Source organism: Nycticebus coucang, chromosome 5, assembly GCF_027406575.1.
Source record: "Nycticebus coucang isolate mNycCou1 chromosome 5, mNycCou1.pri, whole genome shotgun sequence".
Lineage (NCBI taxonomy): Eukaryota > Metazoa > Chordata > Mammalia > Primates > Lorisidae > Nycticebus > Nycticebus coucang.
The window spans coordinates 9,843,614-9,859,724 of NC_069784.1; the positions used below are offsets into that span (position 1 = coordinate 9,843,614).

Consider the following 16,111-nt stretch of genomic DNA (forward strand, 5'->3'; position numbering starts at 1 on the left):
TATATTCTTTCTCCATGTTATTTTAATGAATTATTATAAGGTTGCTGAAATATAGTATTAATGTTTCACCTTAGACAATGTATAAAGTAGGATAAAAAGCAATAGTCAAAAGCCATATTACAAACAGGATTTAAAAAGCAATAGTAACAATTAGTGATTTTTTTTCTTTTTTAATTTCTTAAAACAGAACCAGAATTGACTTAACAAAATAGCTTCTACTTCTAATATTTACTACTTGAAAAACAAGTTAAAGAAGACAGGGGATAAAAAGGAAAAGCTGTTTCCTGAAGGAACTTAAATGGTAGAGGGGTAGGAATACATGAGGTTGAAGTCAGCTTGTCTCGAACAAGGCTCTGTGGGCTTCTAAGAGACAGAAATCAGTATGAGGGCCTGGTGAGACAGCCACACCCATGCGTACCTGCAGCAGGGGTGAAGGAATAGTTTATAAAACTGGCTATAAAGCACTTTTAGCTCAGGAGGGTTTGAGAAATGAGATTAAAGGAGAATATAAATATATAGTATTTACAAATGTTCCCTTTCTAGTCTAGACCAATGAAGTTCCATTTAGCCACGGGTCTTCAGCATACTACTCACCCACTCATTTACTCTAAACAATTACCAAAGAATACATGGTAAGAAATACTTAGTGTTACCTCCAACCTTGAGGAAATGATGATATCAACGCACACAAGCAAGTATTGTAAGAGAAGTATAAATAAAATGTTATTTCCAAGAAAGCTTTAGGGAATACACGGATCAGATTTAAACATCAGAAAACTAGAAATGAGGGAGAAATGAGAAAATTGTTGGTGAAGGGACCAGAGTAAGGCAATGGCGGAGGCCAATACCGGGATTAACAAAGGAAATGGCGAGAGCATAAAGGATTGAAACAAAAATGTCAGCATGTCAGATTTGAAACCAGATTGCAAAAAGCCTTAACTACCAGAATAAGAGGTCTGAACTTTATTCTGCATAAGCTAAAAATTTCTGAATACGGAGAGATGAAGAATAAAAGCTTAAAATTAGGGATATTAGTCTCACATAATGATTGAAATGTGGAATAAGGAAAAATAGTGTCAGAAAAGCAATTGGATTTAACTACAGAAACAAGGCATCAGTTCTATGGCTATGCAGATCCCTACATTACAAAACAGTTCACATAGTAAAGGGAGCACTACATTAATTCACAACCACTCAACCTGCGGTAGAGCTAAACCATATTTTTGTATTTTAAGAAAAATTATGTAGACATTTTACGCCATAATCTTATGCACTCAGCCACCCCCAAAAAGAGACAAATGTCACCAACTTAGTACCAAATGCATTTATTCCCAAGAAAACATGAAAGGGTGCTATGATTCTACACTCCTCAATTCCCTTTTGCCTCTCACAGCAGGAGCAGCCCAACTCCTTTTCTCAAGTATTTCTCATAAGCCATGGCTCCTACTCCTAAGTAAGCCACCTTACCAAGAAAACAGTATCCTGTTCTAGCACTGGAGGAAAAACTGGCTGAGGAAAGATACTACTACAGTGCAGTTTATGTGCTATTTAAGAAAATGTCTACAGTAATTTTGACTCTATTTTTACTTCACATACTGACTCGAGAATCTAACCCAGGCTTAATGCCTATTCTCCTCATCTTAATCATATTAACTAGATTGGAGGTAGTAAAATAATTATGTGAGGGCAGAAAATTGCCTAAAGATAGTGAAGCGAGGAAGTAAAACCAAGGACTGAATAAGATTACAGAGAAAGTGTGGGCACAAAGTGCAAAACACGTCTCCCAAATGGAACTTAGGTATAAAAGTGATAATAGTCAAGCTGAAGAATGCTTACGAAGGTGGTATAAGTGTGTCTTTTCACCTACCTCCACAACCATTAATATCCCTTTTCTCTGAGTCAGTATCTTGAAATAATATTATAAAATTCTGAGTATTTATTAAAATGTCTTTAATGTCAAATTAACATTCTTTAAAACCTAAGCTAACACAATTTAAAGGATATAAATATTTTCTAAAGTTCAAACTTTAGAAATACCTCTAAAGTTTCCAAGTTTAAGTGTTTGCTTTGCACAAGTGATAAAATATTTCCAAGTCATGCATTTATTTACCCAACACCTGCTGACCAAAATCTTTTCTATTGATTTCTACTCATTAAATACAAATGGCTTAAATCACCACTTATTTAAATCCCCAAATCACTCCCATAATGAAGATTTCATACACAGAGATATAGACAAGCAAACATTTTAAACAGAAATAAGTTTTTAAAAAATCTTCTTCAGCCAGACACAGTGGCTCACGCCTATAATCTCAGCATTATGGGAGGATGAGGAAGGAGAATTGCTTGAGCTCAGGAGTTCAAGATTTGCCTGAGCAAGAGTAAGACCCCGACTCCTAAGAAAAGGAATAACCCAGCCAGGCACCGCGAGTACCTGCAATCCCTGTGGCTTCCAGAGGCTGAGGCAGCTGGATGCCCACAGCCCGAGTCTGAGGATGCAGTGATCTATGATGCCATTGCAGTCTGTTCAGGGCATAGGGAGGGACTCTCTCTCAACAATAACAGGGCAGAGCATGATGGCGGACAGGACAGATGTGTAGCCCACCTCTCCCAAGTCATCAGGTGAGAGGAAGGGGGATCTGGACCTTTTCCTCATGTAAATTATTGGTGGACAGACAGCAGGAGACACACAGCGAATTGACGGATTGCTGTACATGAGGTGTAATTTAAAACCACGGACTCTGTTGCAGAGATTTACCCTGCTTGGCCATGCTGGCCAGCAGGCCCCTCCCTCACAGAGGACAGCAGCTTGCAATTCCTGGCAAAACCCAATTGATGAAAATTTATTCCTGAGCCAAGTTTAGCGACCCAAAAGGGGTCTCGGTGAGAGCCACAAGGGGCTAAGCAACCCGATGGAAAATTGAAGGGAAGGGATCCCGCCCAGGAAACAGACATTTTGAATTGTCCGAAATGGTGGACACCTTCCTCCAGAACAACAGGAGTGATCAAACAGACTGGACCATTCCTAGTGGGGAATATTGGTGTGGGCTGGCAGTTCAGGCTGTGCAGTGAACTGGCGGGTAGCTGGACTCAAAAGTCCAGATTCAAAAGTGAGACTCTGAGCCACAAAAACTGAGGATAAGGTCTCCGTACACTGCAGCCGCAGGAAGCCGGCAGCAGCTAAAGCCAGCAGCAGCAAGCCCCTCCCCAACAGCCGATTGCAGTTGCCAGTTTACAGGAGAACGTGGGAGCAGAGGAAAGACTTGTGAAGCGTGGACTCCTGCACCAAGTTGGGAGGTCGGATAGGAGTGCTGTCTGGAACAGAGCAGCTAAGGTTGGACAATAATTAGATAATAAACTTTTACAGAAACTCCAAAATGGCGATGGGCCAGGTAGGGTAGTTACCGTGGTAACAGTGTAAACTGTGAACCAGGTATAAGCATGGGAACCACTCACAGCGCCACCTGGTGTCCAGAAAGTATATTGCATTATAAATATATTCCTACAAAACTTGATCCCTACATCATACATATAGATATATATTTCTACATATATACAAGAATGATTTTTTTCTGGTTGGTGCCTTTTTTTAATCTTTTCCTCATCATTTCCTTGGAGGAGCTATTGTAAATTTTTTTATTATTTTTTTTACATATTTTTTATTTTTATTTTTTCTATTTGTAATTTGTTCTTTCTTCCTTTTTAATTTTCTTATGAACACCACTTCTTTTTTTTTTTCCTTTTTCCCTTCTCTCTTCCTCTTCTTCCCTTCTTATGGTTTCTCAGAGTGCTTATATCAGGTTTTTAGAGGTCTTTTTGTTTGTTCATTTCATTTTTTTACTTTTTTCAATTATTTTACGATTATCATTATTTTATTGTAGTTTTTTTGTTGTTGTTCTCTGTATGGCTATGTGTTTCTGATTGTTTCTGCATCTGTGGGCTTGTGTGTCTGGTAGCCTTTTTATCTGTTTATTTGCTCCTTTGGTCTCAATGAGTTTGGTGTTTTGCTAAATCCTCGGGTTGGCTATTTTCCATAACTACAATTTTCACTTTCAACAAGAACGAGGGGGAATGGGGGACAATGGCTGATTGGAGCCAGCTCTCAATAGAAGCCCCAGTCCGGAGGGAGAGATAACGACCAGAAAGAACCCACCAAAGCTGCAGGAGGGGAGCTGAGCTGAGAGATGAGATAGATAACTGCTCATCTTCCCTACTGAGGCAAGCTTCGACTCCAAAGAAACTATTTTCGGAGGCAAAGACAAGATGGCTGACTGAAGCCAGCTTTCCACAGAGGCTCCCATCCAGAAGGAGAGTTCAAGGACAGAAATTTAGCAAGTAACCAGTGGATTAGAGCTGCACCAAGAAAGAAGGTTGAAGAACACACATCAACCCCTCTGAGATGAGCTGTGACCCCAAGGATACAAACAAAAGGTACAAAATCCATCACCAAGTAAACAGGAGTCCCCTCCCCCATGAGAACAGCTTGGAGTGCCCCACAAACAAACGAGCAGAGTTCAAAATATTTGAGTTTTCAACAGACCCCTAGAATCCAGTTGCCAGAGACATTTTAAGCTCTCCCACCTGACACAGGTGCTGACTGAGACAACTGATTTGGACCTTTTGAACTGAGCCAATTGCCCAAGGACTATACTATTCAAGTGGTGCCCTAAATGTGTGGTTGTAGGAAGGTTTGATTTTCCTTTTCCAATTGTTGCCGGGGGGGGGGGGGGGGGGGGTGTGTGTGACTTAATTGCTGGCATTTCTCCAAGAAGGTAACATTTCAACCCAGAGTAACTGTTTCACTAGGGTCAGAGACCAACTGAAAACAAGAGAGAACCACTTAGCCCCACCACACCAAACAGGTCCCCAATTTCTCCGGCCGTAGCACTGTACGGGTCCTCGACAAAGCTCCAGGGGAAAAGTCAAATGGTGTAAAATAATCATGGGACTGAATCAGGGGAAAAACTCTGGTAACATGAATAATCAGAATAGATCAACCCCCCCCCCCGCCCCACCAAGGAAAGATATGGCAGATGTAACTGAAGATCCCATTCATAAACATCTGGCCAAGATGTCAGAAATCAAATTCAGAATTTGGATTGCAAACAAGATTAATAGAAGGGAGGAAAATTTGGAATTAGAAATTCGAGCAGCAATTCAAAAGTCAGATTAGAAACTTAAGACATGAAACTATAAAAATACTAGAAGAGAGTACAGGGAAAACCCTTGAAGAAATTGGTCTGGGTGAGTATTTCATGAGGAGGACCCCCCGGGCAATTGAAGCAGCTTCAAAAATACACTACTGGGACCTGATCAAACTAAAAAGCTTCTGCACAGCCAAGAACACAGAAAATAAAGCAAGCAGATACCCCTCAGAATGGGAGAAGATACTTGCAGGTTATGTCTCCGACAAAGGTTTAATAACCAGAATCCACTGAGAACTCAAACGTATAAGCAAGAAAAGAACAAGTGATCCCATCACAGGCTGGGCAAGGGACTTGAAGAGAAACTTCTCTGAAGAAGACAGGCGCACGGCCTACAGACATATGAAAAAATGCTCATCATCTTTAATCATCAGAGAAATGCAAATCAAAACTACCTTGAGATATCATCTAACTCCAGTAAGATTAGCCCTTATCACAAAATCCTAAGATCAGAGATGTTGGCATGGATGTGGAGAAAAGGGAACCCTTCTACACTGCTGGTGGGAATGCAAATTAGTACATTCCTTTTGGAAAGATGTTTGGAGAACACTTAGAAATCTAAAAATAGATCTGCCATTCAGTCCTATGATTCCTCTACTAGGTATATACCCAGAAGACCAAAAATCACATTATAACAAAGATATTTGTACCAGAATGTTTATTGCAGCCCAATTCATAATTGCTAAGTCATGGAAAAAGCTCAAGTGCCCATCGATCCACGAATGAATTAATAAATTGTGGTATATGTACACCATGGAATATTATGCAGCCTTGAAGAAAGATGGAGACTTTACCTCTTTTATGTTTACATGGATGGAGCTGGAACATATTCTTCTTAGCAAAGTATCTCAAGAATGGAAGAAAAAGTATCCAATGTACTCAGCCCTACTATGAAACTAATTTATGGCTTTCATATGAAAGCTATAACCCAGTTACAACCTAAGAATATGGGGAAGTGGGAGAGGGAGGCAGAAGGCTGGGCAGATAGAGGGTGATTGGTGGGATTACACCTGTGGTGCATCTTACAAGGGTACATGTGAAACTTAGTACACGTAGAATATAAATGTCTTAATGCAATAACTAAGAAAATGCCAGGAAGGCTATGTTAACCAGTGTGATCAAAATGTGTCAAACTGTTTATAAAACCAGTGTATGGTGCCCCATGATCACATTAATGTACACAGCTATGATTTAATAATAATAAAAAAACAATAACAAAAAAGCAAAGAAATAAAAATACAAAATAAGCAAGGAAATAAAAAAACAAAAATTAAAAAATCATCTTCAGAAAGAATTGTACTAAACATGATATACAAACATAATACATAAAATATATTCTATCACTACCTTCTATTTCTAAAAACTCCCTCCAAATCATATCTAAGCCATTTAAATGTATTTTAATGACTGATTCATAAAACAGGCAAAAGATTTATTTACTGATGTAAAAACTATTGTCAAGCCATGCATAGTAATTCCCTGGAGCTATATGTCAGGTATGGAAGCAAAAGCAGTTAAAAACCAAAAGACTAACCACATAAACCTATCTGATAAGAACCAATTGACAGATGATAAGAATTATACCCATGTACTTGAGATAACAAATCAATTTCCTTTTTAGACTTAATTTAATGTGATTTTGAAAACAGAAATACTACCTAGTTGGCTTAATTTTTAGATTAAAAATAAAATTATATTATGGTTCATATTATCAGTTTCTCAGATTTAAATAATCCATTTATGCAAAATGTAATATAAGCTCCTGAGCCATTCACTGCTTCCTCTCTGTTCTTCAGCACTTTCTACTTATCTCTACTTGTTTCTGCTGTTAAGTACTTAAATCCTCCAAAGAAGGTACTATTAATACAATATAACAGATGAAAAAACAGGCCTAGTACAGCAAAGTGACTTAACTAAATTCATCACTGAAGTGAGACTTCACACACACACCTGACTACAAATCTCTCTCACACTGCTTCACAGGTACCAATGAATCAGACCCAAATAACTGAATAGACATTTTCCTGACATTGCTGCCTTAGTAGCAGTAAAAACAAACCTCCCCTAGAAAAACCAAATGTAGAGGACACAGCTGGGTAAAAGTGTAGGGGGGCTGCTGAGTACTTGAACTCTGTCCCTGAACAGGAAATTTCCCACTTTGAGTCTCTCTATACACAAGAGCACATTCCCTACACGGAAGCTAACAGTGCCACGTTCCCACAGACTCACTCTGTGGACTTACCCCAGACTCCACCAATGCGACATTCCCACCTAGAACTCAGTAAGGGTTAGGACAGTAAGAACTTGGGACAGCTAAAGGCTGGATTTTGGCAGCAGGAGCAGTAGCAACATTAAGATTCAAAGGCAACAGCAGCAGCTACACAGGGCTGAGTCTAGCCACCAGCAATGCGTAGGTAGCCCCATTACTGTCCCCAGACTGGTGTTATTATGTCTTCATTTTCAGCTGGGTTTTTCCTGTTATCTAGTCTTCTTTGTTCTAAGGCTACATTCCTACCAATTTGGTAGACATAAGACTACACTCCTACCAATTCAATAAACTAATCAGTATGCTTTCAATAAATCCTTTTTTCTGCTTGCGTCAGTCAGAATTGCCTTCTGTTCCCACATTGAAATCCTAACTGAGATATCTAATAATTAAATAAATAACACTAAACGATCACACTTTATTAAATCTTCTTTACCTTAGTGTTTGATGTTTCTTTTATACATATAATTTGCCACTGTGGTTTTAAGTAACATCTACTTTAGACTACATGGCAGTATGTTCTAACAACGACAAAAAACTTCAAATCAGGTTTATCTTTTTCAAAAACAACACAAAAATACAAATATAGTAACAATCATCTAATAGTGATCTTTATTAAGATTCAAAGCTTAGCTTCATTAAGGTTTCTTACCTGTCAGGAATACCTAGTCGTTTGACACTTCTATAAACGGAAAGAGTATTTGCAACATGTCGATAATTAAACCAGAATCGGGATGTACACACCTGAAGTATTAAAACAAAAGTGATTTTTACACATTTCCTCTACCCACCTTCTTCGCATTCCCACTATATTCTTAACTTCTGTGTCCCACACTTGCCTTTTTTCCAACACGCATTACTGGCTTTGACATGCTGCACACTCTCTGTTCCCTTTTTCAAAGAAAGAAACTTCCTTTCCTCCCTCATTGAACCTATTCTTTATTTCCTTATTATTTCCTCCAGTCAATCCTTGTACCTGTTTCTTCATTAAGTCAATTTACTGTATCTTCTAATCATGTAAGTGTCATTAAATGAAATCTCAGTAGTGAAACTATTCTCCAAATACGTACGACGTCTGTAAGCTGACCAGCTGAGGGACTGTACTAAACTGGTCAGCATAAGGAACTAGGCCTGCTGTACTGACATATACACGTAGTGCATGTTCAGTCTATGAAAATTAGGTCAACGTCAGGAGGGTATCAATGTGGGGAGGTTGGTGAGTACAGAAAAAACAAAATGGGTCACATGTATTCTATTTGGGGAATTAAACATATGTATTTATAAATTCAGAAAAATTAATTCACACCGGGGGAGGGGGGGAAGGCAGAAGAACAAAGTAGGCCAATAAGTGAACCTCACTAAGAATCTAAAAAATGCAATTTAAAACAAAATTTAATTTGTTTCCCAGCAGTCAAAAAGAAAAAAGTGAATAATATACAGTTGACTTGAATTTAGAAAAAGAGACACAGCCTTTCTAGAGGGCAGTCATGCTCCGTGGCTTCAGATTCTTATGCCTAGTAATTTGTCCTGAAGAGAAAATTAGTCAAGTTCATAAAGATGTACATAAACGCGTGTTCAACACAGAACTGTTAATAATACTGAAAAATTTAGAGCCTAAATGCCACGAACTGGGGGTTATGATACATTCATAAAATAGAACACAAGAAAGCCTTTAGAAAAGACTGCATGTCACCATACCTACTGGCAGGGAAAGACCCAAGATAATGCCAAGAGGTTATGAATCAGCAGATATGATATAATTCATGTGCCTTTATATCAGTGGTTCTCAACCTTTCCAATGCCACGGCCCTTTAATACAGTTCCCGTGGGTCGCCACCCACAGGTGGAGAACCACTGCTTTACATATTTGTGCTTCTATATGAAAAGAGAACCAGGAAAAAGCTCACCAAAATATCAACTCTGGGATATGGGTCTTGAAGACATTTTCCTTGTCTTCTCTCTCTCTCTTTTAATTGAGGTAAAATTCACATAACAAAATTAATCTGTCTTCTTTTAAATTTTTCTGTATAATTTGAATGTTCTATAATGGTCATTTATTATTTTTCTAGATAGAAAAACTAAAAAATAGGGCGGCGCCTGTGGCTCAAGGAGTAGGGCGCCGGTCCCATATGCCGGAGGTGGCGGGTTCAAACCCAGCCCCGGCCAAAAATCACAAAAAAGAAAAGAAAAACTAAAAAATAAAATCAGATTACACAGAGGATATCTATAAACTATTATAGAAAAGAAATAAAATTACTAGTTATGTGTATTAAAATAATTCTTTTATAAAATGCTTCCTTTAATAATAATATTCTAATTTATTCTTATATTTATTTACAGATCAAAACTTGACAGATATATTAAGGGCAAAGAATATTACTAGAATATTATTAGATGATGCAATTTAAAATATGGCCAAATCAAAATTAAAAAATTCTATTGTATATAAGATAAATAAAAATAAATTTTATTTTCAAAAACTTGATTCACACAAAATTTCCCAGACCCATAGCTCTGTAAATGAATGGCAAGGTACAGCTTTATAGAATATACTTACCAAAACAGCCCAGTTGTTGGTATGGCCACTTCTAAAGAATTGTTCTGTTTGATTCTAGTAATAAAGCAAACAATTAGAAGAAAAAGCCACAATTCCCAGGTAAAGTCTGATAAAGGACAGTTAAGACTCATGGAGTTTGTACAGTTGTAATAACAGCTGTCTTAACGTAAGTTTATAAAGATTCTCATATTTGACTTTGTGGTCAAAATAAAGAACCAAAAGAGCCAATAATTTAAAATACTACAGTGTTAAGGGAAAAAGCCCTGAACTGGAAATCTGGAGAGCCAGGTTTCAATCTTGGCTTAAACACTGATTATTAAATACAGTATCCTTGATTCAGATACTTAACTTCCTTGACACTCATTCTCATGTGCAAAATGAAAGCAATGCTCACCCACATCACACTACTATTTTAAAGGACTGTAAGGATGGGTATGCTTTAAAAAATTATAAAGTATTAAGCAAACAAATGTGTATTCTATTATATAATTCACATCTTACTATTTCCCATCACCTGAGATTGATTTAAAAAGTAGAAAATGTGCTAAATAAAGAATATACAAATTTTTCAACAAATCTAACAAGGGTATTGATGTCCTCTCCAAATCTCATATCAAAAGTTGATCCCGGATGTTGGCAGCAGGGACTGGGGGCAGATGTTTTGGTCATGGGAATGGATCCCTCATGATGGCTTGGTGCTGTCCTTGGAGTAATGGCGAGCTCTCACTCCACATATTAGTTCACATGAGAGTCAGTGGTTTAAGAGTGACACCTTTCCCTTGCCCTTTGCTCTTACTCTCGCCATGTGAAACACCTGTTCCCCTTCCCCTTCTGCCATGATTGGAAGTTCAAGGAGACTTTACCAAAGCACATGCTGGTGCCATGTGTCTTGTACAGTCTGCAGAACTTTTCTGGGTAGATTACCCAGCCTCAGGTATTCCTGTATAACAGTCCAAGCAGTCTAAGACAGCTATAATTTAAACTTGCAACCTCACCCCATCACTTTCCTTATTTTCCTGATGATATATTTTTTCCATTTTATCAGCTTCTTACATTATATGTAATTAACTTATTTATACTGTGTATTAATTGTCTGTCTCTGCTGAATAGGATGTAAGCTCCAGTAGGGAGGGACTTTAATAAGTTATATTCACTGGCATGGCTCAAGTATGCTTTGTGCATAGTGGATTTTGAATGAATGGATACCTGGTCCAAGTGCCTTTACTGGCAGAAAACAAAGCAAGAATCTGTTATAGAAAACTATAACCACATGACTGATAGGTTCAGAATAAGAGGTGATGGTATTACATAAAGGTTTTACAATAAAAATATGACTTTCAAAATCTCCTTTCAGAATGTACTCTGATAATCCCTCTATCAAAGTGGTTACTCTCTACAATAAAAATGCAAGATAAAAATGCTTATGCCAGAAATTTCTCATGAGTAATATTTCATTTTTAGTAATATCGTATAGTTTTTACCCCCATGAGTTTCTTGTAAGAAATAACAATCTTCCAGCCAGGCACGGTGGCTCACTCCTGTAATCCTAGCACTCTGGGAGGCTGAGGCAGATAGATTGCCTGAGCTCACAGGTTCAAGACCAGCCTAAGCCAGAGACCTCATCTCTAAAACTAACCAGGCATTGTGGCAGGTGCCTATAGTCCCAGTTACTTGGAAGTCTGAGGCAAGAGAATAGCTTGAGCCCAAGAGTTTGAGATTGCTGTGAGCTATGACACCACAGCACTCTACCAAGGGCAACAACATAAGACTCTGTCTCAAAAAAAAAAAAAGAAAGAAATAATAATCTCCCTACATCCTCAACCAAAATTACTATGCCTGAATGTTGCAGAGTCATTTTAATCCCTCAATCATGTAATAATTATTTCTGTTGATTCTCTAAAATCTCTGCAATTATGCTAATGCTAACTCACTCCCTAATATTGGTCACAATATCAAACATTAAAGGTAAGACAAAGTAACATTCATTAATGTAACACATGCATTGGGCATCTGAGTCCTCAGAATACAATGAAGAGCAAAAGTAGTCATAGTACTTACTACTAATTGGATAAGCAAACATTAAGCAAAAAAGGGCAAACTATAAACCCTATAAAGGAGAGAGAAACATTATAATAAAAGAGTATAATAAGGGGACCTGACCTGGTCAGAAAGGTTTCCCTAAACAAGTGATTTTTTGATTAATACCCAAAAGTTAAAGAGAAAAAGGAAGACAATTCCAGAGGCATTATGGTCCCACAAACAGAGGGAACATGGTCCCTTAACAGAAGGCAGATTAAAGGTTTTGAAAAACTGAAAAAAGATTAACATAACTAGCAGTATGAGGGAGAAAGAGAAAATTTGAATTGTAATGAGAGGCCAAGGCATGCAGGGTTTTGTTTGTGGGTCACAGTGAAGTTTGCTCTTTATCTTTAGGCAACATTAAGATGCATGTCAGTGACATGATCAGATAGGCATTTTAAAAAGTTACTCTGGCTGCAGCCTGGAGAACAGACTAGAAGAAAAAAAGAATGAGTCAAGGCAAACTAGTTAGAGAACTTTTGATCCCATCTTTAAGTAAAAGATGGTGGAATAATAGGGACATTATTATTATAAAGCACATGTAGCAAATGAGTGCTATGCTAGCTAAACATACAATTACAATATTAAGTCAAAGGCAAGAAACAGGGAAAGACTCTGCAGAGGTTATGCTTTTACTGCATTTTAGTAAATGAATAGACAGAGGAAACAGGATGCACAAAACATGGAAACAATGTGAAAGACCACAGCAACTGTGCATCTACAAAAAAGAATAATGGTGTCCAAAATGAAGTATACAAGATAATGCACTGTAATAATGGAGGAAAACAGTAGAACTTCTATTTATTTTTATTTATAGTATCTAAAAGGTATGCTACATATAAGCATTTACTACATAAATTAACAGTAACTCATGAATACTTACGAAGGGCACACTCAATTAACTGACAAGGTGCATATTCAAAAAGTTTGAGATCCACTGGTCTAAAGTCAAAGTGCTGAGGTGATGGGAAGAAAAGGTTCCAATAGAAAAGACTGGAAAAGTAGACTGGAGTCAGATCATAACGCTTAGATTTTATTCTGTATGCAGTGAAGAAAAACTTAAAAGATTTAGCCAGAAGAATAATCTAATTACGCTTACATTTTATGAAGACTTATCTAGCATTAAAGTGAGGAAAAATGGAAGCCTAGAGGAAACAAGATAAAATAATCACAATAGCCTGGGCAAGAAATGACCATGGCTTGAATGAAGCCAGTGGAACTGGAGCAATGAAATCAATTTTAAGAGTTCAGATCATAGAATTTGGTGAATTAGAATTGGCAGTAGTGAATTAGTATGGGGAATAAAGAAAGTTGTTTATTCAAACTCCCAAGTCTCTACTTTTGGAGGAACATTTCTGGGTTACGAAAGGCAGGAATTTAGAGTCTTTGTAGGAAGAAGTGGGATAAACAGAAGAAAATAAAATGTCAGCTAACTTTCCTGTCCCCTTAGCCAGATAGACATGCAAACCTGAAAATGATACTAGAGATCTAGGTTGTCAAAGTGGACTGTGGAATCATTAGTGGGATAGTAAAAGCACTCCAGAGAGCCACAATGTTCTGTGGCCAAGTTACAAGGAGAGGGGGCACGATGGGGAGGAAGTCCAGGATAAAAACCGTACCCACAGGACACCTATCAAGCGAGAGCGCTGCAGATCACTGCAGGAAAGCTGGTGCTGCACTCCTGTGCTGACATTTGACCTGCTACGTCCTGCTAAAGACGTAGGAGCAAAGAATCAAGTCCTCCTCTGTCTCTGAGGATTTCATTCTTTCAATGTATCGTTTTAAAAGGCTGAAACAGACAGACACTGTCCTGTCCGGTCCCCACCCCACAGCCCGGCTTGGGTCTGACGACTCCAGGTTTCCCTGAGCTGCTGTGTGCCTGTCATCTTCTGGGGCTCTCACAGCCACGACACAGCCAGCCTCCCAGGGCTCTGTCGTCTAAAAACCTGGCTCCTACCTCGATTTGACTAGCTGCCAAGCTGCCGAAGAACAACAGCCACAACGCTGCCAGGGCAGTCGCAGCCCGGTTGAGGCAGTAGATGGCGGCCATGTTTGCCGGCTTCAGACTTCCCGCACCTGTAGGGGCGGAGCGAGTGCCGTAAAGCAGAGCGGCGGGGGGTTGTGCGTTTCGTTTTTTTTTTGCGACGCCGCCCCCACCTTCCGGCTAGCTAGTTTCCCTGCCTAGCTCGGACGAAGTCCTGCGGAGCGTTGACTTTTTATCTTTAGCTGCATTTTTCAGTTTGTGTATTGTAGAATAGATACGACATTGAAGAAGAAAACTTGAAGGAGAGGAAGAGGGAAAGAACGTGATCCTATAAACTTTAATTTTTCCCTGTTTCCTCCTTTTTCTTTTGCTCAGTGCTGCCAGTTCTATGAAGCTGGATGTGGGAAAAACAAGCGTTTTTAAAATGTGATTAATTGGACAAATTTCAAAGGGAAATATGAGCGAATGCTGCAGTTCTTAGGTTTGGGGGTCTATTACATAATAAAAGGGTGAATACAAGGAAGGTAGTTAAGTTTTTGTTTCTTTCACGTCTTCTATAATTAGAGAACTAAACCTATCTCAAAGAGAAAAAGATGCTGTATATATGTTCCACCATTTCATTGAATATATGAATTCTATTTTAGATACTGCTTCTCATCTAGTTTGACATAAACATTAACGTACCGCTTCTTAATCCTCACAGTTTTAACATTTAATGATGACATAAAATCCCATCCATTACTAATGCCTCGGCCAAAATAATTGTCCGTCAACTGGACAGTGCAAAGTTTTTAAGTGTTACTGTGAAAATAATATTGTGAAGAGTACCTTTGTGCATCTGTTGGCTTTTTACATCTGTTGAATTATTTTCTTTGTATAATTTTCCCTAAAAAATCAAAAATATTTTAATAACTATCAATGATGTTGCTTTCCAAAATGTACAAACTTATAGTACTATCAGAATTCTGCCTGACGCTAAATTATGCCTTTTTTTCTTTTAAATTCCTTCGTATAAAATGTTAACTCCAGGTTTTTATACTTGTAGTTTTTTGATTACTTTCAAGATCTGATTTTTTTAATGTTTCTAAACTCTCTGTATGTCTTCTGATGTAAATATTCTGTTCCTATATTTATGTTTTACATATGAATTTGAATAATACCTTGTAAAGTGTATTATACCCTTGCCATATTTCTTGCTATTGCTTTTCACATTCTCTTGTCTCTCTCTCTCTTTTACTTGTTTGTTTCAATTGCACTTTCCTAGAGGCTTAATGCTAGGTTAGATGTGGGGGACCTGCAGCCTTTAGGCCACATTGGGACTTCCAGAACTTTAAGTGCAGCCTTCCATTGACTTCAAATTTTAAAAACCCTCACTTAAGGAACTAGAAGGCCCCATTTGTCCCTAAGGCTGCGGGTTCCTCACCCCTCTTAGTCAAATTTATATTTTCCATTATGTGAACCCTAGAAAGTTAATATACCAGAATGTTTTCCATTTATTCATTAATTCAACAAATATTTATTGAATGATAATATACCAGGCTATTGCAGCAAGAAATATTTAGAAGGTTCTTGCTGTCATGAACCTTACATTCCAGTTAACAAAGCAGACAATAAGAAAAAAGAAAAAGACAATAAATTCACAGTGATACGAATAAGACAAAATTAAGGAAACTGAAAGGACAGACTTTCAGTGGTGTCTTCAGGGAAAACCTGTTGTAGAGGTAATATTTAATCTGAGACCTGAACAACGAGAAAGAGCTAGCCGTACAAACATCTGAGGGCAGCGCATTTCTAATACTTTATTAGTTTTTTTAATGTCATGTTTAACTCTTCAACTATCTGATCTGGAATATATTTTGGTACAAGAGTCCCCCCTCCTCTTATACATTCCAATGTAACTGAAAGCTTAGCATTTGCTCTTGAGGCCACATCAGAAAAATGAGAACAAGTGGTTTGAAGAGAAGGGAAGAGTTTTATTACTTCCCTGGAAAAGGATGAATATGGAAACCATTTTGCCAGCA

General features: G+C 38.0%; 1 protein-coding gene across 5 annotated transcripts in view; it reads right to left on the reverse strand.

The window, feature by feature from the left end:
- The window catches only part of PIGK (phosphatidylinositol glycan anchor biosynthesis class K), a 78,383-nt gene extending 64,188 nt beyond the window's left edge, over window positions 1-14,195 (reverse strand). For 4 of the 5 annotated variants that reach the window (XR_008380195.1, XM_053591743.1, XM_053591744.1 and 1 more), the window contains exons 1-3: window positions 14,064-14,178; window positions 10,028-10,081; window positions 8,123-8,214 (exon numbers count right to left, since the gene is read on the reverse strand). Coding sequence is in view for 4 of the 5 variants with exons in the window: in XM_053591743.1 (XP_053447718.1) it covers window positions 8,123-8,214; window positions 10,028-10,081; window positions 14,064-14,156 (239 nt within the window). In the remaining variant the exon portion in view is untranslated. Of the gene's footprint in view, window positions 1-8,122; window positions 8,215-10,027; window positions 10,082-14,063 lie in introns of all 5 variants that reach the window. The other variant, XM_053591742.1, reaches the window with a different exon arrangement.
- Between the last annotated feature and the right edge of the window lie 1,916 nt (window positions 14,196-16,111).